Source organism: Leptodactylus fuscus, chromosome 2 (genome assembly GCF_031893055.1).
Source record: "Leptodactylus fuscus isolate aLepFus1 chromosome 2, aLepFus1.hap2, whole genome shotgun sequence".
Lineage (NCBI taxonomy): Eukaryota > Metazoa > Chordata > Amphibia > Anura > Leptodactylidae > Leptodactylus > Leptodactylus fuscus.
Genome location: NC_134266.1, coordinates 188315506 through 188342837, shown reverse-complemented (window position 1 = coordinate 188342837; position 27332 = coordinate 188315506). Strand labels below are relative to the sequence as shown.

At 39.2% G+C, this 27332-nt stretch overlaps 1 protein-coding gene across 1 annotated transcript in view; it reads right to left on the bottom strand.

Moving 5' to 3' along the window:
• PCCA (propionyl-CoA carboxylase subunit alpha) overlaps positions 1 to 27332 on the bottom strand; it is a 360616-nt gene that overhangs the window by 202877 nt on the left and 130407 nt on the right. Inside the window, exons 10-12 of the mRNA XM_075265336.1 lie at positions 24860 to 24962; positions 21737 to 21831; positions 10944 to 11094 (exon numbers count right to left, since the gene is read on the bottom strand). Coding sequence (XP_075121437.1) covers positions 10944 to 11094; positions 21737 to 21831; positions 24860 to 24962 — 349 coding nt within the window. The remainder of the gene's footprint in view (positions 1 to 10943; positions 11095 to 21736; positions 21832 to 24859; positions 24963 to 27332) is intronic.

Genomic DNA, 27332 nt, shown 5'->3' with positions numbered 1-27332 from the left:
AAGACGTCTCCCGTAAGTAGTAAAATATTACTGCACTGCATTCACTGTAATGTTTCCACTAGGATGATCAAAAGATGACACCCCCCCCCCCCCTCAGTATTCAGTCTGGGGGGAGGGGCGTCTTTTGATCGTACGCCTCAGGCAGCAAAGAGGCTAGGTTCACCACTGTATGTGACTTAAATTCTATTATTAAAATGCTATTTTTTGTTCCTAACATGTAGGAATAGCCTTAGGAAAGGCTTTTCTTCTCCTACCTTTAGATGTCTTCTCTGCGCTGCCGTTCAGTAGAAATCCCAGTTTTCTTCAGTATGCAAATGAGTTCTCTCACAGCACTGGGGGCGGTCCCCAGCGCTCAAACAGCACTGGGGGATTTCCCGATGCTGCGAGAGAAATCTCCAGTGCCGCCTCCATCTTCATCTGCTGTCGGGCCTCGGGCAGAGCCAACCGCGCATGCGTAGAAGTTTGAAGCCAGCGCCAGAAGAAGATGCGGAGAAAGGCCTTTCCAGACGAAGATGGAGGTGGCGCTGGAGATTTCTCTCGCAGCATTGGGGATGGCCCCAGTGCTGTGAGAGAACTCATTTGCATACCAAAGAAAACCGGGATTTCTACCAAACGGTGGCGCGGAGAAGACATCTAAAGGTAGGAGAATAGCCTTGCACAACGCGCCCAGGCCACTGATAAAAAAAAAATGGCCTGGGCACGTGCACAGTAGCATGCGGCTTCTACTATGGCTACTGCGCAGGCGCCCAGGCCATTTTTTTTTTTTTTTTTTATCAGTGTCAGTTCGCGAGTGCCTGAGGAGGACGGGACCGGAGGACATTGGAGGAAGAAGAGGCGTGGATGAAGAAGACGGTGCACCCTGAATGCCCGCACAGCGTGCACGATGCGTAAGTAGATAACATTCTTTTTTAGGGTTTTATTTTAAAACGGGGGAGGGGGGGTAGTTTAATATAACTTTTACGGTGCCTGAATAGCCTTTTTAAAGGCTATTCACGCGTATGTGGGGCTATATCAGCATGATTTTGCTGATAGAGCCCCTTTAACATGTTTAATATAATAGTGATAATGAAATGGGTAAATTAAGCTCAGGTGAAATTCAACTCCAAACAAAGCTTCTTTTCCTGCCATGATGGGAGAGTTGGGAGACCCTCTACACAATAGCTTGTCAAAGACTAGCCCCAAATTTAGTGGGTTTTATTTACTGTATTTTTTCCATCTAAGATCTTCGTTTTTACAAAACAAATTGTAATTTATCATGGCACCATTGATATTCTCTGCAATGCACTGGGAAGCTGGGAAAATGAGAATAGGGTGAAACTGGAAGAAAATAGAACTGCTCCCATTTTGTTTGGGTTTTGCATGTACAGTGTGGTAAAAATTATAGGTTACCAATATTCTGTGGGTGAGTGCAATTGCAGCAATACCAAATTTACATTGTTTTTTATGTTTTAATATATTTAAAAGAATTTTAAAAAATACTTGGAGTAAAAGAAAAATTGTTTGCATAGCCATATTTTTGGGAAGGTAGCTCAGTAGCAGCAAAGGCGCGGACCCAAACAGTCAAAGACAGGAACATCAGATATGCAGCAAACAGGTTTGTTTAGAAAAAAACAAAAAAAACGAGGAAAATAAATAAAGCTTGACATAGGGCACAAAATGAGCAAAATAAAATATAGCCTTAACTTCAGGCAAAAACAAAACAAAGTCCTTCTCGTCTGAGCGGCTAGCTAAACAGAAATCATAACCTAACTATACGTGTGGCTTACTAACAGTCAGGGCTCGTTCACATCTGCGCCCGGTCTCCGTTCTGCAGGTTTCCGTTTCCTGCACAAAACAGAGGCAGGAGAAGGAAACCTGCAGGACTTCATTTGAATGGGTTTGAAAAATGTCCGGCCGTGAGCGGTGGTGAGCGTTTTATGCTCTCCACCGCGAAACCATTTTTTTAAAAATCGGACACAGAGTCGGACATGCAGTACTCTGTGTCTGGTTTTTAAAAAAAAGTTTCGCGGCGGAGAGCATAAAACGCTCACCACCGCTCACGGCTGGACCCGCTCTGACAGCTTTCCGTCTTCTGCATGCAGAAGACAGAAAGCTGAGAACGGAGACCAGAACGCTAGTGTGAACCAAGCGTCACACGAATAAAAGAAGCACAATATTGTCTCACCGGACTCAGGGTTACAGGACAGACCCATACACCATCTTTCACTCCCTGGATCTGCACTAGGAAAATGTTTGTTTTTTGTACCGTGTTGGGCAGTGGGTAGGAAATAAAAAAAAACAAAAAAAATTGAAAGCCTTCAGTAGTTGATACCTTTTTTAACCGCTTCCCGACCAGCCTCTGTAGATTAACGTCGGCGCGGCTTGGGCTCTGTGCCATGCCAACGTTAATTAACGGCCCCTTCTAAAATGGGGATCCGGTCTCCCCAAGGGTCGGTAGCTCCATGGACCCAGCGCTAATAGCTGCTGGGGTCCACGGAGACATGATCAGGACCTGATAGATTCAGGTCCCGATCATGTAGTGGCCCATGTCAGGGAAAGTTTGTTGGAGTAACAAACTTTCCCTGACATGAGATGCCGCCCGCAGGTTAGATGATCCTGCGGGTGGCATCGGGAGCATTTGTTAGCTATATGTGATAGCTAACACCATGCTCTATATACTTCGATCGGAGCTACACTACGATCAGAGTTTGACCCCTTGAATGTCGGCGGTGAAACATCACTGCCGCATCCAAGGGGCTTAGCTAAGTTAAATGTGCCCCCTGGGCACCCCCCGCGTCGAGATCGGGGGGTACCCATAAGTATCTTCTGAAGCCTGGAGTCTGACCAGTGACCCCAGGCTGCTAAGAGTCCCCAGTATCTGGTTGATCCTGCCGGGTATTGAGGAAGCCAGCCGATGCGTCTGTATCGGCTGGCTTCCTCCATAGACTGCAATACACTGTATTGCAAGTCTATAGCATAGAGCCAGCGATCCTCTCTGATTGCTGGTTCTAGTGTCCTTATAGGACAAATAAAAATTCTTGAAAAAAAAAAAAAGTAAAAAAATAAATAGTGTGTAAAAAAAATTTATATAGTTATAAAAACCCCCAAATTCCCTTTTCTTATATAAAATTAATTATATAAAAAAAACCTTTAAAATATTAATAAAAACAACACATATTTGGTATCAACGCGTCCGTAACAACCTGTACAATAAAATTGAAACAATATTTAACCTACATGGTGAACACCGGGGAAAAAAATGCAAAAAAAAAAAAAAAAATCGGCAAAAGTAATGATTTTTCGCCATCTCACCTTACAAAATATGCTATAAAAAGTGATCAAAAAGTCACATGTACCCAAAACAGTACCAATACAAAGCATAGGTTGTCCCGCAAAAAATAAGCTAACCACCAATTCTGTCAACCGAAAAATAAAAATGTTACGCCTCTCAGAAGATGGTGATGAAAAAATAATCGATTTATGTCCCCAAATGGATTTTTGTTCTGCAAAACTAGTAACACGCAAAAAACTATATAAATGAGGTATCACCGTAATTGTACCGACCTGCAGAATAAAGGTCACATGTTACTTATGCTGTATGCCATGCAGAAAAAAAAAAAAAAAAAAAAAGGTAAAACTCAGTACCAAAATTGGTAGGGATTTTTTTTTAATCCACCAAGAAAGCGTTAATAAAAGTTAGTCAATATGTTAAAAACACCCAAAAATGTTATTACATCTCATACCGCAAACATCAAGCCCTCATGCGGCCACATCACCAGAAAAATATAAAAAATAATTATAGCTTGTACAATGTGAAGACAAAAAACCCCAAATCACCAAATCATTAAAACACAACTGGCTGCTGCAGGAAGGGGATGTATAAGCTGTGTGAGCGTATATTGGGGTACAAACCAGATTTAGAGCTTACGAGGGAACATAAACCAGAACTGTCCCCCAGAGGGACACCCCCCCCAATCATAGGAGCTACTGAGGATATAGTAGGGAATTTGGTGTTCCCAATGTACTCTGCACAGCTTACATATCTACTATTCACCATCCGCTGTGCAGTCATGTTTAGGATACTATTGCCCAATATACACCCTAATAAGTGCTTTAAGGGGTGCAGTTTTTAAAATGGGGTCATTCTCTAAGGGATTCCACTTTAATGGTACTTAGAGGCTCTGCAAACATAACATGGGCAACCAGACACCAAACATCTGTTTGAAAAGCAGAGCATTTCACATTTTGAAAATTTCTATTTTTTTTCCCAAATTTCCAACAAATTTCCTATTTTTTTTTATAGATAAATATAAAAATATTGATCAATATTTACCACTAACATGAAGTACAATGTGTCACGAGAAAACATTCTTAAAATCACTTGTATAAGTTAAAGTGTCTCAAAGTTATTACCGCATAAATTGACATGTCAGATTTGAAAAATGAGGCCTGGTCATCTAGGTACTTTTAGGCTTGGGCTTGAAGAGGTAAATGGCTAACTAATAATTATAACAGATTACAACGTTTCAAAGCTCTTGGCTTCTTCTTCAGGTATATCGAAAAACAATTTCTGAAGGATGCATATTTATGTACAGAGGGACACATAGGAATAGAATTCTAGGAGAGAGGGTTGGAAGAAGGTTATTGGTTATACAACTAAACAATTCATCAGTTTGTAATGTTCTTATCAGTTCACAGAGTGTCTTTATGGCTAGCTGTCTCAATTCAGTGATTTCTGTAGGAAGCCATGAACCCATGTGAGAGATTCATCCCTTTCTCGAGAATGTTAAACAAGGTCATAAACTTGTACTCATAAATCCGTCTCTCTTTCCTGGATTTAAAATTCCCTCTTAAAACCAAAATTTTCATGTCATTGGTGATATTATGATCTTCATTACTGAAATGTTTTGACATGGGGAGGTGTATTCTTTGTTCTCTAATTGTATGAAGGTGTGAGTTAACCCGCGTTCTAAGCTTCTCACCAGTCTCCATACAGATTTTCAGTGGAACATTTGGTGCACATTATTAAATACACTACATTAGGTGTGTTACAGGTGAACGTACCTGGGATTTTATATTCCCTGTTAGAATTTGGTATCTCTATCTTGTCGGTGGTCAGTATGTGAGGGCAGGTTTTGCACCTTTTCTGTCCGCAAGGAAATGTTCCTGTGTTAGTTGGAGGTGAGAGCGAGCTGCTAGTAGCCATATTCCTGAGGTTTGGTGGCTGTCTAGGGATAGTTCACACCTGGGCAAAGAGGCTGATTTTGACAGCGGATTTCGCTTCAAAATCAGCCCCTTTACAATGTAAAGTCCTATGTGAACAGCTAGCTTTTTTTTTCTGCTAGCTTTTTTTTTCTGCTAGGTTTTTTTCAGCTAGCATAAAAAAGAAGCGACATGACCTTTCTTCAGGCTTTTTCCGCCTGAAGAAAGCAATAGAAGTGAATGGGAGGCGAAAACCGCGGTTTTTTTTCGCGCGTTTTTTTGCAAAAATAAGCGACGCTTTTTTTTTCTTTTCTTTTTTTTCAAAAAACCTTGCGGAAAAAACCGCTAGCGGTTTTTTTCAGCCCATTCAATTTATGGGAGGGGAAAACAGCCTGGCTTTTTTTGGAAGCAGTTTTTACAAAAAAAAAAAAAAAAAAAAAAAAAGCTCCAAAAAAAGCTTGGCAAGGTAAAAAAAAAAAAAAAGGTTCCTAATTAGGAAGCGTTTTTTTCAGGACCAAAATAAGCCAGGAGGTTTTTACGTGTGAACTAGCCCACAGGACAGTGGGGTCTGTAAATATGGATTTTAGACTGTCATCTTTTTGCAGTAGTGGATGTAATTTGCGAGTGATTCCTCTCAGCGTCTCCAGGTGTGGGTTATATGTGACAACCAGGGGCACCCGATTGTTTTCCTTTTTGGTATTGTATTTTAATAACTCTGATCTTGGTATTCTCATGGCCCTGGTGATTTGGTTTTCAATTGTTCTTGGATGGTAGCCCTGCCTCAGAAATGTGTTTTTGAGGCCCCCAAGATGTTTGTCTCTATCTGCAGGGTCTGAACATATGCGATGGTATCTGATAGCCTGGCTGTAGACAGTGGAGTTCTTTGTGTGTTTCAGATGAAAGCTATCCCATCTTAGGTAGGTAGGTAGGGTGGTCAATTGGTTTCCGATACAGCAATGTTTCAATTTTGTTGTCCTGTATCTTGATGACTGTGTCTAGGAAGTTTATTTCAGAGAAGGAGTAATTGAGCATCAGGTTGATGGTGGGATGGAACTGGTTGAATTGTTCATGGAAGGTTTTCAGCTATTGTTCAGACCCAGTCCAAATGATTAGGATATCATCAATGAAGCGATAGTAGGCCCGGGGCCTGGTGGTGCAGGTGGATAGGAAGTCACTCTCAAGCTTGGCCATGAAAAGATTAGCGTACTGTGGCGCCATTTTACTCCCCATTGCGGTGCCAGTCTGCTGTAGATAGATGCAGTCACCAAAAGAAAAGATCTGCACTGGAGTTCAGGAGCTGCAGCCTTTTCTGGCCCAGTAATGAGCCAAGGACTCACACCTGGAGCTGAGGACTACTCAAGACCCACACTGGACCACACATAAGTTAAAAACCTGGGAAATATATAACGTGATTCCAGCACTCTGTCTGTCACCTTCTCACACACCCATAACTTTTTCTATGTACCTAGCTTTGTAAGCTGTTATTTTTGCAGGACAAGACTTACTTTTTACTCATATAATTTGGGGGAATGTATGAGGTTTACATAAATTTTCTTCAAATTTGTTTAAGAGGAGAAGTGTTTAAAAAAAAAATGTGATTTGGATTTTCCATTTTTTGGGGGGACATGCAGGATGTCAATTATACCTATGGAAACGCTGGCAGTTTCTGTATTAGTATAATTAAATCAGAAAGCCAGCAGAGGAAAATTCTATGGAGTTTCTATAAAAATGAAAAAGAAAACAAAATGCTGAATATGTGTGTAAAAACCTTCAAGGGAAAAAAACACCCTCAAAAAGGCAAAAGCAATACAGGTAGTTTTCATGGCAACAAAAAGTTGGGGTTGTCCCAACTTCTAACTTACTTTATCAAAGATGTATATTTACCCAGATCACCAGAGTAGTCATGTGACTGCCCCAGGCACATTTTCTGATTTTCTGGTGAAGTTCCGTTTTCAGAAATGGAACATCACCAATAGTATCCCACTCCATCATACCTGTTTTCATGTCCGGATCTTCTGGGCACAAATTGTCACTTCCTTCAAGGGGGTGGCTGAAGATCCGGACAGGAAGACAAATTATTATGATGGGATGGGGAGGTGGGCTGAGTTAGTTAGGGAGAGCTAGTAGACTGTGTACTAGCTAGAGAATCAGGGAGGGGTGTGTGGTAGTAAGAGAGTGAGAGAGGAAGTAAGTGAGTGAGTGAGTGAGTGAGTGAGTGAAGAGCAATTCATCCCAGTAGTTGTAGGATAAAAGAATAGGAAGCTTCCTGTGTAAATAAATGCAGAGGATGCCAGGAGCTCCAAGAGAAACCCAGAAATCACTTAAAACACTGCTAAAGGTATTTGGGTACACTTCTTGACCAATTAATAGCACTAACATACCTTTTGAAAAAAAATAAAATGTTAAAACAACATTTTGCCCAGAAGATCCCTTTAAACTTCATATCAGCCAAATTGCCAAACTTCATACCGACCAAAACAACAACAACAAAAAAATCACAATCTTTACATTTTCTTTTGAATCAATTTCAGACTCAACTCCCCCCTCCATCCACCACACATATTCTGAATCTTTTGTCTTCTTACTTTAAGACAAAGCTGAGGAAGTGAACCTGATATGGAGCACCAAGGTAGTTTAAACACGTTCAAGTTATTTTAGGCATTCTGCAGTGACATCACCATGGGAACAGAGACAGAAGATGGTATTTGCGTTCTGGTTTCTTTTTCTTAAATGCTAAAATCTGGCGTTCTAACAAATGTAGCATGACTGGCATTGAAAATGAAACAAAGCTTCTGCTCTGTGGTGGCGTAACAAGGTAGTGCCCAACTTTTATGGCCTGAGGGCCATTTTGTAAGATTAGAGGAATTCATAACGCTGTAATCAAGGTTTGGAAAATGTGTACATTAATAAAAACGTGTCAATTAAAATTTGTTTGCAAATTAATAGTTTCGGTGAATATTTTACATTTTGTAAGAGCTCTCATTACAGAAAAATTCCTATATCTCCTTTTAGCAGCCGTCTTCTCTTAGTTGCCTGTCAGATTAATACTAACAGAAGAAAGACTGTACTTTATAGAAGTTTATGGAGAGGGGAAGGGCAGAAAATGAAGAAGCAGAAAGACACAGACGTCCTAGAGCAGATAATAATACGATATCTCTCTCACACCTATACTGTTAAAACCTGCTGAAAAACTGCTATAAAAAAAAGTGCTAAAACACTCACTGTTATCTTTATATTGCTGTATATTTCTCATTCACTGAGCACCTCCTCCTCCCCACTTCCATCTCCACAAATGTCTCTGTAACCTGACCTGTGCATGAATTCCTCTGCTGAAAAAATGTCTGAGCAGTAAACTGAGCAGTTCAGCAAACAGGAAAGATAGAAGAGGGAGATAGAAACTATTTCCTCTGATAAAATATATTACAAATCTTCTTATATTCAACTGTGCTATTGATTTATGAAAACAAATAAAACAACAGTTATACTTTTAAAGCAGATCTGCCTTTTTTTTTTTTTAGAATAAAGCTATTGTGTATACATGGATATTAATAAAGGGTTTTGGCCATTACATAACATGCTTTACAAGTTTTTTATTCTAAACTTGAGCTCCAATTATCAATTTTCATAGAGCTAGTGATTGGAGGCTAGCTATGTTTCCTATAGACTACACAAGATATTTCTCTTTTAACACAAAGAAAAGCAGCAGTCGCTGTAAAGAGGTGCAGCATTCACTAGAAACTATGACCATATCTGTGTGCATCTCTTTTCCAGCAGTACCATCACCCTCATCTCCATAAACTTCTATGGGTACAATGTAATCTGATCCCCTTAGTGCCCTAAAAGTCAGAATTCTCTCTCTCTCTCTCTCTCTCTCTCTAAACCAGATATAATATATGTGTATTCTTTTATTTTTACTTATTTATAATTTGTTTGTACTATTGATTTATTCAAAATTTGTTGCAAGTACATAGGAATAGTTATTAAAGGGGTCATTGAGGAATTTGGCAATTCATAGAGGAGACTGGGGAAAGAGTAATAAATGTAAAATCACACTGAACAGCCCCTGGCGGATACAGATATATAGTTTTTCTTTCGTACCCAAAGTGCTTTATTTACATAAATACTTTCAGTACTTTTCTGTTATGTTTTATTTGTTGCAGCTACTTCTCCTACGTGAGAGATCTGAAGCATACCTGCAATTCTAAAACCACTTTTCATATGAAAAGTACAGGTGAATGTTAGAAATTTTGAAGATGAGGAGGTTGAAAACAGATTTTATTATTAAAGAGGACCTTTCATGGGTTTGGGCACAGGCAGGTCTATATACGGCTGGAAAGCCGACAGTGCGCTTTCCCGATCTGTGCCCCGGGTAAATAGCTTTCGGTCTCGGTACTGTACCCCTTTACAGTCAGAAGGGCTTTCCTGACAGTTAGCCAGGAACGTCCTTCTTCACAGCAGCGCCTATAGCGCTGTACAGTGTGAGCGGGGAGGAACGCCCCCTCCCTCTGCTCATAGTGCTCGTCCATAGACGAGTATTATCAGGAGGGGAGGGAGCGTTCATCCCCGTTCACACTGTACAGCGCTATAGGCGCTGCTGTGAAGAAGGACGTTCCTGACACACTGTAAGGAACACCCTTCTGACTGTAAAGGGGTACGGTACTGGCACAGATAGCTCTTTACCCAGGGCACAAATCGGAAAAGCCGACAGTGTGCTGAATTCAGCACACTGTCAGCTTTCCAGCAGTATATAGACCTGCCTGTGCCAAAACCCATGAAAAGTCCTCTGTAAGATATATAACACTCAGACTGTTTGTTTACACAGTCTGTATCCTGCTCACACATAGAAGAAGGCTGAAGTGGAATTGAGAGGAGGAGAATAAGACTTAATTTATTGCTTCATTCTGTGAGTGGTAGACACAGCAGTATTTGATGGGTTTCCTTACTCACAGAGTAGCAAAGCCTAGCTGCTACAGCTAATAGTGTGCCTATTCCAGGAGCATCCTTCTCCCCCTACCCTCTCCATAGACTAATATGCAAATAGTAACTCAGCCAGATCATTTAAGAAGGAAACATAATTCTAAAAGAAGAAATAATATGAAGCATCTTCTATTCCAAAAATACTGTTACTCATCATGTACACATGCAGCAGGTTATCCTGAGAAATGTATCCAAAAGTTTAGGTACACTTTAAAGGGGGATAACCTCACTTAAAGGGCTTGTTCACCTTTGCTGAGATTTTCCTCTCAACCGCTGGAGCCAAACATGTGAGAACACATGCTGAAAAAATGGCATATATATTTGAATGTGGAACAATGCTTAGCTATTTGTTTTTTGGCTGAACTGACATATTAAGCATCAAAGTGAGTTCATGTCACATTCCAGGTGCACAAAAGTTTAGTTTTTTTTTTAAATCAAATAAAACTACAGATGTTCCTTAGATCCAACCCTTTAATTTGTATTTTGAAGTGACCAAGGGAAATAAGACCCACTAGTACTTGTCATCTGATCAGGCAAAAACTACAGCAACAAAGGGACACAAAAGTAATAATGCTAAGTAGACAGACTTTCAGTAGTCATATCTCCATACTAGTCTCTAGGATCATGAGTACAAGACTATTTTCTACTGACCACAGCAGGCTATACAAACGCATCTATTGGTAACTGTTCTACATTGAATTACATTGTGGACTAAATACAGAGTGCATAATTGTGCGCTATAAATGTGAAAAAAAAACATTAACCACATTAAACTTGTATTGTACCTGTAGCCTTGTGTTCATCTCTAAAAAGTAGAAGTTCTTCTTTGAATCAACAAGAAACTCTACTGTTCCTGCAGAAGAATACTTCACAGCTTTGGCAAGAGCTACAGCTTGTTCTCCCATGGCTCTTCGAGTTTCTGGATCAAGAAATGTGCTACCCAAAACAAAAAACAATTTCATAGTTAATAGGTGTCAAAGTTGCAACTCTAGACAAGTGATAGAAGGCAGCAGTAGAAAAGCAGATTTGACCACGGCTGGATAAAAACACCTTATAGCAATGGTAACTAAAAATTTAAGATCTAGCTCCCAGATTTTCTTTCTTGCACAACATCCAGTGAGTCTCCACTGCAAATTGCAGCTGCGAGCTGTGTTATCTGACAGTATACAGCTCCATATGTCTCAGGAAAGGAGCTCATTGGCTGCTCCTGCCGTAAGAACAGTGGCTGTGAAATAATGATGCTAAGCTGGCAAAGGTCGGTGCAGGAACAGGTAGCAGAAGGCACAATATATTTAAATGAGTATATAGGAGGATAAAGTCTGTAGAATACAGCTACTATTACTAGGGAAGACTTTGGGGAAAGTGAAACAAAAAAGGAGGGTATCCTGCAGCTATGTTCGGGAAAGGGGCAAGAGGGCATGCTACTAAGGTGGGAAGGAACAAACAGACTCCTGCTGCAAATATTGAGGGAAGTAGGAAACTGCTGCTCCTACCAATACTTCTAAAAAGGTGAAAAGAAAACCTACTGCTGTATCACAAGATTCACAGTCTATCCACAACTTTGAAGTGAAATACAAATGAAACTAGGGTGCCTTGTGGGTGGGCCTTTTCTGCTATTGCTGCTCAAATACGTTGAGTGATATCATAGCAGTGGAGGGATCAATACCCATGGAATGGAGTGACCCAGGCACTAGATGGTAGAAGTTAGAGAGGCAACAGCAGTGCACCAAGGAGCCAAAAGTACACCTCAGTGCAACAAGTTACAGAAACAAAAGTAGGCTGTTTATCACTGCAAGGTGCTCTATAACCCACTGGTGACAGTTGAATACACTTGGAAATGTGGTAGACTCCCTTTAAGTCAAATCAACTGTAGAATTCATTTTTAGAAAACCCAGCAAAAACTGATTTGTGTTGCAGAATAGCCAGTGGAATAGGATCAGCCTCATTGCAGTTCAATGGTGCCAACCTGTTGCTTTTCAGCTTGGAATCATAGCTAATAATAAATATTGGGTTGTGAAGTGCTGCAGACAATGTTGGCGCTATATAAATAATTATTTTAAAGCTGAAAATGTTTAAATCTGCAGTCTCTTCATTTTTCAACTAGTGTTCAAGTGTTGTTCTTGGTTCTTTTGTGACCTCCTGGATGTCATTGATGGGCTCTAAGTAATTTTGGTAGGCCAGTTATTCCTGAGAAGGTTCACCATTGTTCCATGTTTTCTCCATTTGTGGATAATAGCTCTTAAGGGAGCCTTCACACGGAGTAAACGCACGTGTATTTTTGCAAAATACACGTGTAAAAATAAGACTCCCATTGACTTCAATGATATTTTTTACATGTGTAAAAATACGCCTGTAAAATGTCATTGAAGACAATGGGAGTCTTATTTTTACACGTGTATTTTGCAAAAATACACACGCGTTTACTCTGTGTGAAGGCTCCCTTAACTCCCTGGAGTCCCAAAGTCTTAGAAATGGCTTTATACCCTTTTCTATACTGATAGAGATCAATGACTTTCTCATCTGTTCTTGAACTTATTCAGACCAGGCATAATACGTTGCTTTTTGAGATCTTTTAGCCTACTTCATGTTGTCAGATATGTTCTATTTAAATGATTTTGTGATTCTACCGGTCTGGCAGTAACCAGATTTGGGTGTAGCTAGTGAAATGGAACTCAGATTTCCAATTTAATGGTTAATCACAGTTAACTCAAGGGGAGTGGGGGGAGGCAATTCTTAGGGCCTTCTTCAACTCTGTGGTTGCCTCAGCCATCTTTTTCGGTGTAGCCTGCTGGGGGAGCAGTATATCAACCAGGGACAGAAATAGACTTGACAGGCTGATCAGGAGGGCCAGCTCTGTCCTGGGGAGCCCCCTAGACCCAGTACAGGTGGTGGGTGACAGAAGGATACTGTCTGTGGTGACCTCCATGCGGGAGAACAAATCCCACCCCATGTATGGGACCCTGATGGGACTTGGCAGCACTGTAAGTGACCGTCTGCTTCACCCCAAGTGTGAGAAGGAGCGCTATCGCAGGTCCTTCCTTCCAACCGCGACCAGGCTGTATAATCTACATCAGACCAAGCGAAGATCACTCCGCACAGAGAACTAATGATTATGAATGTCCTCCTTCTTTCTTCTCTGTTCCTAAGCTGCTATGGACTCCTAGTATATCTTTCTCAGCATATGTGTGTCTACTACTTCTGCAATATTTACTGTGTATTACCATGTATCTGTATTACTATTGCAGCTGAAACATACTGAAATTTCTCCACTGTGGGACTATTAAAGGATTATCATATATATATATATATATATATATATATATATATATATATATATATATATATATATATATATAAAATTATTTATTTTTTATTTATTTATTTTATTTTTTTTACACATGGCCAGGTCATTTGGGATAGATTTTTTTCCTTAATAAATGAAATTATCAGTAAAACTGCTTTTTTGCATTTCCTCAGGTCAGATATTCAAATTTTATTTGATAATCTGAAAAACTTAAGTGTGACAAATACGTAGAAACAAAAGAAATCTATAAAAATGAGGAAAATACATTTTCACAGCGTGCTGTATTTTGCAGGGTCTCTAGTTTCTCCCTCCCCCCAATTTCCCTCCCTTCTTCCTTTCCTGTCCCTTCCCCCATGCAGTTGTTATGACACCATTTTATTCTTTCATTTTATGGGGTCCGTGTGCTTTCATAAGCTCACCGCTTGTCTATGTGTTCGGTATTCTGTTCGGGGGTCCCTCCGCGGACTCCCCGAATGGAATACCGAACGCAGATGTGAACCAGACCTAAGAGGCCAAGGCCGGTGCAAACTCTAGGATTATGGTCTAACTAGCTTTTACCCGCGACTTCGTCTGCGGTGATTTGAGAATTGGGCGGACACAGACGTGTGAAACTGTAAAAGTGCTTTAAAAAGTTTGGTGGGCTAGCAAATGTGATGTGATGTGTTGTATTGTGTATGTCATGATACAGACAATGTGATGTGTTGTATTGTGTATGTCGTGATACAGACAATGTGATGTGTTGTATTGTGTATGTCGTGATACAGACAATGTGATGTGTTGTATTGTGTATGTCATGATACAGACAATGTGATGTGTTGTATTGTGTATGTCATGATACAGACAATGTGATGTGTTGTATTGTGTATGTCGTGATACAGACAATGTGATGTGTTGTATTGTGTATGTCGTGATACAGACAATGTGATGTGTTGTATTGTGTATGTCGTGATACAGACAATGTGATGTGTTGTATTGTGTCAGACAATGTGATGTGTTGTATTGTGTATGTCGTGATACAGACAATGTGATGTGTTGTATTGTGTCAGACAATGTGATGTGTTGTATTGTGTATGTCATGATACAGACAATGTGATTTGAGAATTGGGCGGACACAGACGTGTGAAACTGTAAAAGTGCTTTAAAAAGTTTGGTGGGCTAGCAAATGTGATGTGATGTGTTGTATTGTGTATGTCATGATACAGACAATGTGATGTGTTGTATTGTGTATGTCGTGATACAGACAATGTGATGTGTTGTATTGTGTATGTCGTGATACAGACAATGTGATGTGTTGTATTGTGTCAGACAATGTGATGTGTTGTATTGTGTATGTCGTGATACAGACAATGTGATGTGTTGTATTGTGTATGTCGTGATACAGACAATGTGATGTGTTGTATTGTGTCAGATAATGTGATGTGTTGTATTGTGTATGTCGTGATACAGACAATGTGATGTGTTGTATTGTGTCAGACAATGTGATGTGTTGTATTGTGTATGTCGTGATACAGACAATGTGATGTGTTGTATTGTGTCAGACACTGTGATGTGTTGTATTGTGTCAGACAATGTGATGTGTTGTATTGTGTATGTTGTGATACAGACAATGTGATGTGTTGTATTGTGTATGTCGTGATACAGACAATGTGACGTGTTATATAGTGGAAAGCTATATGTAAAATGTGAGTGAGTAGAGTGAGGGCTACTCCTGAGGTGACAGTAAAGAGTGTGCAGGCAGGTTGAGGCAGGAAATGCCAGGCAGTGTGTATGTAGTGATACAGACAATGTGATGTGTTGTGTATGTAGTGATACAGACAATGTGATGTGTTATGTGAGTGAGTAGAGTGAGGGCTACTCCTGAGGTGACAGTAAGGAGTGTGCAGGCAGGTTGAGGCAGGAAATGCCAGGCAGTGTGTGTGAGTCTATAGCTGGGGCTAGGAGTCCTGCTTTTGTGAGTCTCCTGCTAGGAAGCCATGTTGTTTAGTGGCACCAAAAGTAGCCTGTGACTCAATCCTAAGGGAAAACTATGTTTGTGGAAAATTGCACGCAAATCCGTCCAGGCGTTTTAGCGTGATTGAGGAACAAACATCCAAATTCACAAACATCCAAACATCCAAACACACAAACTTTCACACTTATAATATTAGTAGGATGATCAGTATATGAAAATTTACCTTACCAATTTACAGTATAATTTGATTGTTGCTGTACCCCTGGTCAATCTGTTTTTATTTTTAAACCCTCCTGTCGAAGACATTTTAACCTTTTAATATTTTACTCCCTGCAGACCAAAAACATAACTTTTTTTATTTTTCCCTTCACAACCCCCTATGAGGGCTTATTTTGTGCATTACAAATTGTACTTCATGATGGTACAATTTAATAATCCATATAATGTACTGGGAATCTAGAAAAAAATAATCAGAATGGGATGGAATTAGAGAAAAACTGTGCTTGTAAAACTTTCTTACTGGCTTTGTTTTTACAATGTTCACTGTGCAACAAAATAACATGTCAACCAGTATTCTGTGGGTCACTAGGATTATACCAAATTTGTAGAATTTTTTTTATAATCTAACCCTTTTAAAAAAAAAAAAAAAATTCAACCCCTACAAAAAAAAAAAAAAAAAAAAAAAAGATTTGATCACTAAATTCTGACACTGATGACTTTTTTTACGAGCTACATAAGATGCACTTCTTATTTATACCAACCATTTTGGGTGACTGTATTATTTTTATTGTTTTTTTATCCAAATTTTTATGGGAGGCGAAACAGTAAAAAAAAAAGGGCAGCTTCACTCCCTCCTCCCTATTATGACTATCACCATAACATGAATGGTACAATTTGAATTTTACCAAATTGTGATTAGTCTAATCCAGGGGTTCTCAAACTGCGGCCCGTGGGCCACATGTTGCCCGCCAAACACTTCTGTCCAGCCCGCCGACAACGCCGGCAGGCGTGCATTTATAATAAAGCTCCTAGGGAGATTGGGCCAGGCCATTGAGCGCACTTCACTTTACCTATTGGACGGCACTGCTCCTTATGTCTGCGTGGCCTGATCTGCCTCCAGTATCCTCCTTACATCGCATACAAGCGATGGGACAGGCGGACACAGGCGGACACCAGAAGCAGCGCAGGTCGCACAGACATCAGGAGCGGTGCCCTCCATTAGGTAAAGTGAAGCGCGCTGTCTCCATGGCCTGACCCAATATAGTCAACTGTGCCCCTCCATCACTTCGTCAGTCAGGTCACCTAGCAACGTGACCTGACCTGACGCAGCCCAAATTACAGTAAGCAAAGCCACTACCGTACTACAGTTTGCTGTGCCGCTAAGCATTGGTCTCTCTGGTCAGGTTCAGTGCCTGCTGCCTTCCTGGACGGGACCCTACCTGTGCCCCCTGAAGTAAGCAGTATAATATCTTACTGTAGGATAAATAACACCTCAGAGGGCATTCACACTTGTGCTCGGTGTCTGGTGTATGCATTCCATCGGGTTTCCATCTTCAATCCCAGCAAAACTGGACAGGGGATGGAAACCCGGCAGTCACCTTTAAAACTCATTCAATTGGGTGGCCTGTCTGCGGGGAAACTGTTTTTTTGTTTTGTTTTGTTTTTTTTTAAGCCGGACACAAAGTCCTGCATGTCTGACTGTGTCCAGCTAAAAAAAAAATGGTTTCCCCGCAGACAGACCACAGGCGGATACTGGTGGTCACCTTTACAAACCCATTCAATTGAATGGGTTTTAAAGGTGACTGCCGGGTTTTCGTCCCCTGTCCAGTTTCGCTGGGACTGAAGATGGAAACCTGACGGAATGCATACACCAGACACCGAGTACAAGTGTGAACGCCCCCTGAGATTGAAAATTGAGTGTCCCCCTCCACCCCACGGTTGCATTCATCTCCATTTTTTCTCAATAACACATAGGAATAGCCTTAAGAAAAACATCTAAAGGTAGGAGAAGAATAGCCTTTCTTAAGGCTATTCCTATGTGTTATCGAGAAAAAAATGTTATTTTAATGGTAGAATCCCTTTAAACTATATTTCGGCCCTCCAATGGTCTGAGGGCCAGTGAACTGGCCCGCTGTTTAAAAAGTTTGAGGACCCCTGGTCTAATCAATAATTCAATATTCTGCAATGCTAATGCATTGCAATGTACTGAGAAATCACTATACGTCTATTACAGGCTGCTTGCTCAGCCTGACTTAGTTAGTGTAATGACTGCAGGACTACATGAGGCTGCTGTTTGCCATCTACCCCACCACCACAGTACCAGCACCACGACTAGTTAAACTAAACTTGCATATTCTAATCTGTTTTAAAAACTTAGAACTTGATTTTCCAGTAACAGAAGCATTAGTGAGGTGAACCAAAACAAAGGTCATTACTTTATGCTGCACCCTAAATGGGTCCATAATCTCAATGGGCACTGACTGCTACACTTTTTCTTTTTACAAACAACACTTAGCATAAAACATAACTTTTAATGTTTAACATGGTCAGCTAAAAACTTTTAACAATGTAGCTAGGGCTAAAATAGAATAAACAATTCAATGAGCAAATAGGGAACACTATAAAGATGTAACCTTCTTGCAATGTTCCTAGATACTATAGGGTAGTTCAGCTTAGGGCAACGATAACCACAACTTATCAGGTGACGGTTAGCACTAATCAAGTGCCTAAATAATGATGACCTCACTGATACTGTAACTAATAACAAGTTATATAGGGTAAATACCTCCTTCCCCCTGCTGCTCTGATGCTATTAACACTGCCCTAGAGCGTCCGCTCTATCACAAAGTTAACTTGACACTTAAGCACATAACTAGTGTCCCTGTCCTTTTGATTCATATGCCATTCTATAGGGTTCACACTAGATGCGCTGTTAATAACTACTCTCTCTGAGACAGGGACACTAGTTATGTGCTTAAGTGTCAAGTTAACTTTGTGATAGAGCGGACGCTCTAGGGCAGTGTTAATAGCATCAGAGCAGCAGGGGGAAGGAGGTATTTACCCTATATAACTCTGTTATTAGTTACAGTATCAGTGAGGTCATCATTATTTAGGCACTTGATTAGTGCTAACCGTCACCTGATAAGTTGTGGTTATCGTTCCCCTAAGCTGAACTACCCTATAGTATCTAGGAACATTGCAAGAAGGTTACATCTTTATAGTGTTCCCTATTTGCTCATTGAATTGTTTATTCTATTTTAGCCCTAGCTACATTGTTAAAAGTTTTTAGCTGACCATGTTAAACATTAAAAGTTATGTTCTATGCTAAGTGTTGTTTCTAAATGGATCCATGTTTTAGGGAGGAAAAACCTCTCTCTGTTGTATGAAAGTGTGTGCTTAAAACATGCTTTGGACAAGCAATTTACAGAAAACAATGGTGAATCTAAATCTTTCACAGTGATGTATGAATTTAAACATGCCATTAGTTTATTCTTTGTTCAGGCCATCAACAATACACCAAGCAACATCTCTGCTTCAACTAAAGTCTCCACTCCACATATGATAAAGGTGCTTGTGTCCTGAACAAGGAGAATAAAATGATTTACTACCTCCAATAGAGTTGAGTTTTTCAATCACACTGGATTGTGTTGATCAGACACTATTGAAAGCAAAGCTTGAATAGTTTATGAGGAGTTGTGGATTATAAAGACCAAACAACACCTTTTAGTTGTATTACAGAACAAGCATTATTATTCCTAATATGGATGAAAGCACAGCTACTCCCCTGCACTGGAGTTGTGTCTTCCCCGTCTGCACAATATATATCTGCATCGCCTTTCACACTCTCATTGCTCACCTCCTGCTGCAGCGGAAGAATGGAACAGAGGTGTCACACTGCTAAACTTGATCTCTGCCATGTGGTTAGGCTTTGGACTCTGAAATGACTGGATTATCTTTGCAATCAGACAGGTTAATTAACTGAAGTTTTCATATTCCTTTCTGCCTCTTTACACTTCATATGCATCTTGTAGTGAACATTATTGCCCAATACCCAACCACTTCTTTTCCGTCCGCCTTCTACCTCCTTAATCATCTCTTCCTCCCAGACTAATTATGCAGCACTTACATACGCCATGTGTCACTTGACTCCAAATCTTCAATATGTGACAGTATTTTAGCCTCTGATGAAGACTATGTGGGGAATTACTGGGGACAGAGTATTAGCTGTCTTGTATACATTCAGGCTACATTTGTTTGAGGTTGTATTAGTCTGCCAATGGGAAAAAGGCTATAGGGCAATAAGTTATTTATTTAGGAATGTAATGATATTTATGAGTATTTACAACTGTTTATAAAACAGAACAGATATTGGTAAAAATAAAGCAGTAGTCTACATCAGATCATAAGGAAATACTAAGTATGATGTTTGTTGGGATTTCTCTTCCTACTTCCAAATTTTCATTAATTAGTTATGAATTACTTTACAAAATACAAAAAAAAAACTACAAAAAATGCATCTAGACACACACACAATGAGACATGTACACACAAACATTCATGCAGCAAAATTCCACAGAAGAGTACAGTAAGACTTAATTCACATCTGTGCTGAGTGTCTTTCTGCAGCAGATGCAATAGAAATGCCAGACAAAACAGTCCTGCAAGCCTGACTGTTTCGTTTGACTATTTCTGAGGTAAAAAAAAAAAAAAATACACATCATTATAGGCAATGGGATCTATAAGAATCCTATCATGTCTTTCATTACGGGGACTGTTTTTCTGTTCTCCTGGACTAGCCCACTGTAGATGTGAACGTAGTGTATGAAACAGTTCCCTGTTGGTTATTTGGATTGAAATCACAATTTTTTTTTGCCTTTCAGTCATGTCTACAGAAGAGATAATGGAGCAGATTTCACTGATGTGATCAGGTCAGATATGAAGCTTAATTGCAAGGTCTCCAAATCACTTTTTTGTTTGGTGTGGCCATCAGATCATCAGACTAAGGCCTTTCTCACAAGTTAGTGTTTTGATTCAGTTTTCCATCTTTCATGGGCTTTGATGGCTCTTTTGCCTAAAGCTCCATATGTTCCAAACATGATATTCAACTGTATTGACATCCACCGATACGGATGATCACTGTGGGAGGACACAAAAATCTATGGCTCTCTATTTACCACACCCGCTTTCCCACCTACTTTTCAAAAGTGCAGTGAGTGGTGCACAAAAATTCAAAACCTTACAACTGTTTCACACAAAGGAGCTCAAAAGGATGGAAACCTATACTTTGCAATTTTTTACAACACAATTATAGAGTGCAAGGCTTGATTAATATTTCCCTATGAGTGACACTAAACTATAATTGGAGGAAACAACTGTAGCAGGTATAGATGTTTCCTGTGCTACTTGATTTGTACTGTTGCCTTTGGCCCAAACATGCAAAAATTAATAATTCTTACTGAGAAAAGCCTAGCAGCATCCCGGTCATCTGTGAGTTAAAACCAAAAATGGACAATAGGCACAACCTGTGACCAGAGCTACTGAGTTGGCAAGCCAAACCACTGAGCTTCTCTTACTCACAAAAATAACTATTGACTGACAATGTAAAAAAAAAAAGTAAATATGCAATAAACTAGTCCTCTAACTATACAATATTGATAACTGTATAAAATCATTTAAAATCATTTTATTTTGAAGCCAAAGTAACCAACCTTTTTCCCTAACGCCAACTAAAACCAACGCAGCTACGTTCATAGCTGTGTCAGGGTGTCCGTTGTTCTAGTCCATCAAGGAAGCAGAGTGGACACAAAGACTGCTAAAATAGCAGATGCAAATGAAGGCTGACAGACCCAGCTGACTAAAATGGGATCTGATGAATGTTTTTGTGTTTTTTGTTTGTTTGCCGAAAACATTGAATGAAAAAGTTGTGCGTGCAGGACTTGTTCATCCGGCGATTTAGGTGGATGCTGATGTGAATGTACCCTCAGACTCTAACTCAACAGCCCTGTCTGACACCCAAACACCTGCACCTGCTTTGACACACGTCAGCAAAAAATAAATCTGCCCAAAATGGAGGAATAATTTATCCACACTTTATTTCAGTTTCTCACTTGGTCATTTGTAATCAGTTTTAATTATCATATTATCATTTACAATCTGGGCAAATCTATTAAAGTAATATAATAACAAATAGACTGCCTCTCTAGACACCTTATAACAGATATACTTTTATATCTACAGAGTCATTGGTTATTGGTTATTTCATTTCTATGTTCCTGTCTCTCTAAAGCACCATAAGACATGTTGAGATGTAGCTGATAACTTACCTAGGTGCCTCCTCTACAACTTTCTGGTTTCTTCTTTGAATGGAGCATTCTCTTTCATTTAGCCAGAGGGCATTGCCATGTTTATCTGCTAGCACCTAAAATAAAGGAATTGGGAAACTTCACAGATCAAATTATTTACATTGGTGATGTTTCACTAGACACAGATTTTGCTCTTGTATCCTGCAAAAACTTACAATATTTGCAGTAGAATAAAAGGTATGCACAGAGCACTAAAGGAGTTATTTATTTCTCTTGTTTATACCGCACCAACATATCCTGCAATGCTTTATAGACATCATCATTACTCACTGGTCCAAATAGAGCTCACAATCTAAATTACCTAAAATTATGTTTTTGGAGTGTGGGAGGAAACCCAAGTACCAATAGGAAACTCCAGCAAACACAGAGAGAACATACAAACTCCATGCAAATGTTGTCCTTAGTTGGATATGAACCTAAAGGAAAGGCAACAACGCTAACCAGGGATCCCTAAACTACAATACATGAGTTTTATGTTCTGTACAGATCATTCACACAAGAGTTTTCAAAGGGTGCCACAAATCTTCTATTAGGCTCAGATGTGGACCATATCTTGGTTGGGTCAACAATCTGATGAGGTCGCAACTTAGTTTATATATTTTTGGTGCCTCAGGGAGCTAAATCTTGATGAAAAATACTACATTGTTGGGAAAGAAATCCCTGATGCAAGGTGGGAATTTTATTTATCTAGGATTGTATCAATCTTTTTTTCTTTTTTTTTAATTTCAGCATTCCTATTCTGTGTCTTCCATCACTCCCAATAACTAGCTTGCACTGATCTTCTATCCATTTAAGGGGGCAAATATCCAAATCCTGCCTAAGTGTATGTGCAAACTTAGTCTAATAGCTACAGATTTATCATCCAGCATTAGTCACTTTTAAGTTTTGCAATGGTCTAGACTAAGTTTACACTTTTTTTGTGAATAAAGGATCAATCATTTTTAGACAAGGTAGGCTATACTCTGTATTGAATTTGACACTTAGATTATTTTTTCTTCTTTTAATGGATGTCTGTGATCCATAAAAATAGAGCTTTCCTCACAATTCATAAACAAAAACTGGACATGTAAATAGAGTGAAATCAAATGTGTCAGTGTTCCATCCCATAAAAAGTATGGACAGAACACTTATGTAAAAAAAAATAAAAAATAGATGCGTGTCTAAAGCATGTGTATATGTGACTTCCAATATCTGGAAATCTCCTTATAATTCCTGAGCTGACAAACAGGAGAATGCATCCAGTATACTTCTAGTAGCCTTGTCCCAAAGACACTGCTTTTTTTATTCTTCTAATCATCAAGAGATTTTTTGCAACTTTTTCCTGATTTTTAGTGCAATTTCAGCATATAAGAAAGACTAAATTCACATAATAGAAGAAATCCTCCTTTGTACCATGACTAAATATCTAAACCTTGATCAAATACTAAAAATACCCAAATAATTGCCTACTGCACCAAGGATACACCAATAACAGTCAGTTTTGCTTTTTGCCTTGAAAGATGAAAGATGTTCAGAAATAGTGTACACACACTGTGCTATTAATTTACGTAAAGTGTGTTGAAAGTTAGGAGGGCCTTAAAAGACAATAACTTTTAACATGTATTTAGGGGCTACATTGAATTTTTTTCTTCAATCCACTGCTGGCTTTCACTTTAAAAAACAAACAAACAAACAAACAAAAAAAAAATGCACGCAAGAGCCTGAAAATGCAAACATATTCCTAGTTCAGTTATCATAAGCATCCAGTCTGTGACTATTGGCTCATCTATTAAATTTCAAGATATATTAGCACTGAACCAGCAGTAGAGGAGGAGGAAACAAGTTTAGAAACAGAGAAGTCATGTCAATCCTCATCTCAATTTGTGTCATTAATCCAATGCCCAACTTGATGCCCTGGATTATAACTCATCCTTAACAAAAGAAGACAATAGCATAAATATCTTGTTCAGAAGAGCCTCAGTGCAACCAATTCTTGTTCCAGGGTCCTAAGCTTGTCGTTTACAATTTATGCAAATTATTGTTGTTGTCAATTATCTTTCAGGAGATAGTATTAAAAACATTTGCATCCAAATGCCTGTGAGATAGTAAGTGAGAACATGCACCAACATAAGGAAAGTTGATTTACACTACATTCACATAACAGAGCCCTGCACACGGCCATGAAAAAAGTGCTCAGTCGTGGGTAATCCAATTTCATGGATAACTCATACCCATGAGTCTAGTGAGGCATCCATGAATTCGGCCTCAGAAATGGCACGTTCTATTTTTCTCAAATCATTCACACGGACCATTAAAAAAACAGTCATGTGAATAGATCCATTAACAGAAATAAGGAAAAAACTCTTGATTGTTGCTCACCTAGTCTCTTGAAGTCTTCGGGGTGCACCGTCCTATGCCTTTGGATTCTGAAGGCTACACATATGTAGTAAATCAACCAGAGAGAAGACTGCTTTCCCATCCAGACTTGAATAAAATTTAGCTTTTCCATCATGTTAAAATTGACAAAAGTCAACATACAGAAAGTGAAAAAGATCAGAAAAAACATTGCGGTGTCTAAAAAATTGCTAACACAATTCAGGATAACCATATCCCTTAATCATAGCCATTGTAATATTACAAAAGCTAAATTTTATTCAAGACTGGATGGGAAAGCAGTCTTCTATCTGGTTGATTTACTACAGATCCATTAACGTCTATGGGGCCATGTTAATATGACAGCTAAAACATGGATGATGAACCCTGGCGTGTAAATATGCACCTTAGGCTTTGGCCCAAAGTTTCAGAAAAGCTGCAAATTTTGTTGTAGTTTTTGCAATGTATTTTTTAAGCCAACGTCAGGAGTGAATTTATCATAGGGGCAAAGTATAGCTGCTTTCTCTCTATATCCCATTTCTTAAGAAGCCATTCTTGGCTCTAACACAAGAAAAACACAGAAAATCTGAAACAAAAAAAAGCAACTTTTCTGCATTGTGGAACAGTACTATTATAACTTGTGTATGGTGTGCACACTATAGTATAAAGTGGCAGACATGATACACGGTGGCTGCCCTGAAGAAACAACAGATGGGGATATTCAGCACTTACTTGTATTTCTATATGGCGGGGGTTGTCAATGAATTTTTCTATTAGAAGGCGATCATCTCCAAAGCTTGATGCTGCCTCTTGTGATGAAAACCTAAAGCCTTCCCTAAAAGTCATAAAGAAATCCAGGTTAAGTAATGTATATTACAAATATAATAAATCATGATACATTTTTCACTACTACATGCTTCATTCAGATTTACATACAAAAAACTAAACTAGATATTGTGGGAGCAGAAGAAAACACACGAATCTCCCACAGGGTGATCACTCTTTTTACTGTTCTTTATTCTCTACTTCCCTCCTTATGTAAATAGGTAAAACTGGAAGACAGTGTGGAAGAAGCCGGCAAGGGAGACTTGAGTTGGGATGCAGATTAGCTCTTAATCCACGTGGATTTTTAATTGGCTTTAATTCTATTTCATATGTCTGAATTAAAAGGACATTTGTTACTATGAAACTGGATATAGGGCTTATTCACACGTTTTCCAGTAGTATTGCAGTCTATGGTATAATTGATCTAAGGATCGCAGGCTCAAAGTTTATTTTAAATTTGGTATTGCTATTATCGAACTGACAAACAGAATATAAAGAATATGTAATTTGTAACACACTGAAAGCCATAAAAACATAACCCAAATATTATTAATTTTTTACAGCTTCCCAGTAGAAGGCAAGGATATTAAATAGTGACCATATAAAATTCAATTTATACTACAAATATATGCCCTCTCAGGGAACAGAAAAGTGGGAAAAAAAGAAAAGAAAAAAAACAAAAAAAAAAACAACTTATGGCTTTTGGAAGAAGGGAAGTGAAAAACTGTAACCCAGCATCCACACTCTCTGGCAGCCGTATGAAGTCACTGATAACATGACTATTATACAGTACAGGTTGCACTAGGTTCACACTAGTGCTGTGCTCTCTCATCGTTCAGGTCTGCCAGGCTGCTACAACAGAGGTTATACAGGGGCACCAGTGGACCCCATAGACTAAATGGGGGTTCCCCGTTTTAATAATTAAAAGCAGCAAAGAAAAAAGTCCTCCGTGCAGGACTTCTCTCTCTGGTGATTTTTGGTGGTTTCTAGTTTCTGTGACGGAGTCTCCAGGCACAGTTGTGAACCCAGTCTTAGTAAGTCCACAGTCTGATGCAGATACTGCATTTATTCCAAATTCTAGTGTAAACGCTTTCTTTACATTTAATAATGCTGGTATCTAGAATATATATATATATATATATATATATATATATATATATATATATATATATATATATATATATATATATATATATATCTCCTATACTCAATACTAATAACAAGACAGTTTGCATGAAACATTCAGTGAAAGAGGACCTTTCCTCACCCAAAACCAGTGAGACAGATTCACCATCCCTGGTGTATGCTGTCCTGATGCTCATTACTGTGTTCAGAAAGACCTACGATGATGTCATGGCTATGTGACATTGGGTAGGAGGAGTCAGTCCCCCTCCCAAGATCACGTGGCCATGACATTATCAAAGGTCTTTCTACACATAAGCATGATCCACCTCCCTCCCCAGTAATCCTGATTACAACAACACAGTCATTTGTGACACATAAACTGATGAGTATATGAGAAACATAATACGGGCCTAAAAAGCCCAGGTTATGTAAATATGTAATTTTCCAAAAAGCAATGTTACACCAAAATGCCTATCGCATAAAACTATATAAACAACTGGAAATTACCCACAACTACAAACTTGAGGAATACCTGGAGTTTCAAAATTCTATCTAAAGTAATCTTGCAGAAAATAGCAAACAAGTAAGCTAGTGGGCCTAAAAGGCCAGTGTTATGCATTCTAGGGTTAATAAGCGCTGCTCCACTTATTCCAGCCAAGTTAGATTTTTTTTCCCAAGCAAATAATGCTTTTGTTTTTAATGTCTGGTATTCCATTTAGCCTCTGTACTGCCATGAGGTAATGAAGAATAAGAAGAGGAAGATGCCTTCCCATAAAGGGGTGGAATACTAGGGATGACTGTGCTGTGTTCAGAGCTCAGGGGGAATGCCCCCTGTGCTCCATGCACAGAATTAGCATATAAGTATAAAGTGTTTATTTCAAAAATGGTGTTGTAGAAAAGATAAAGAAAGGCTAATCTATCCCTACCTTTCTAAAGGCTATTCCAACAATGTCGTTAGGGAAATTTGCCTAAATCTAATGAAAGACTCCCTTTAACAATATGTCCGATAAAGCTAACAGTCTACTATTCTATTTTAACCCCTTCCCGCCGATGGCATTTTTTGATTTTCGTTTTTCGTTTTTGACTCCCCTCCTTCTAAACCCCATAACTTTTTTATTTCTCCGCTCGCAGAGCCATATGAGGTCTTAATTTTTGCGGGACAAATTTTTCTTGATGATGCCACCATTAATTATTCTATATAATGTACTGGGAAGCAGGAAAAAAATTCAGAATGGGGTGGACTTGAAGAAAAAAT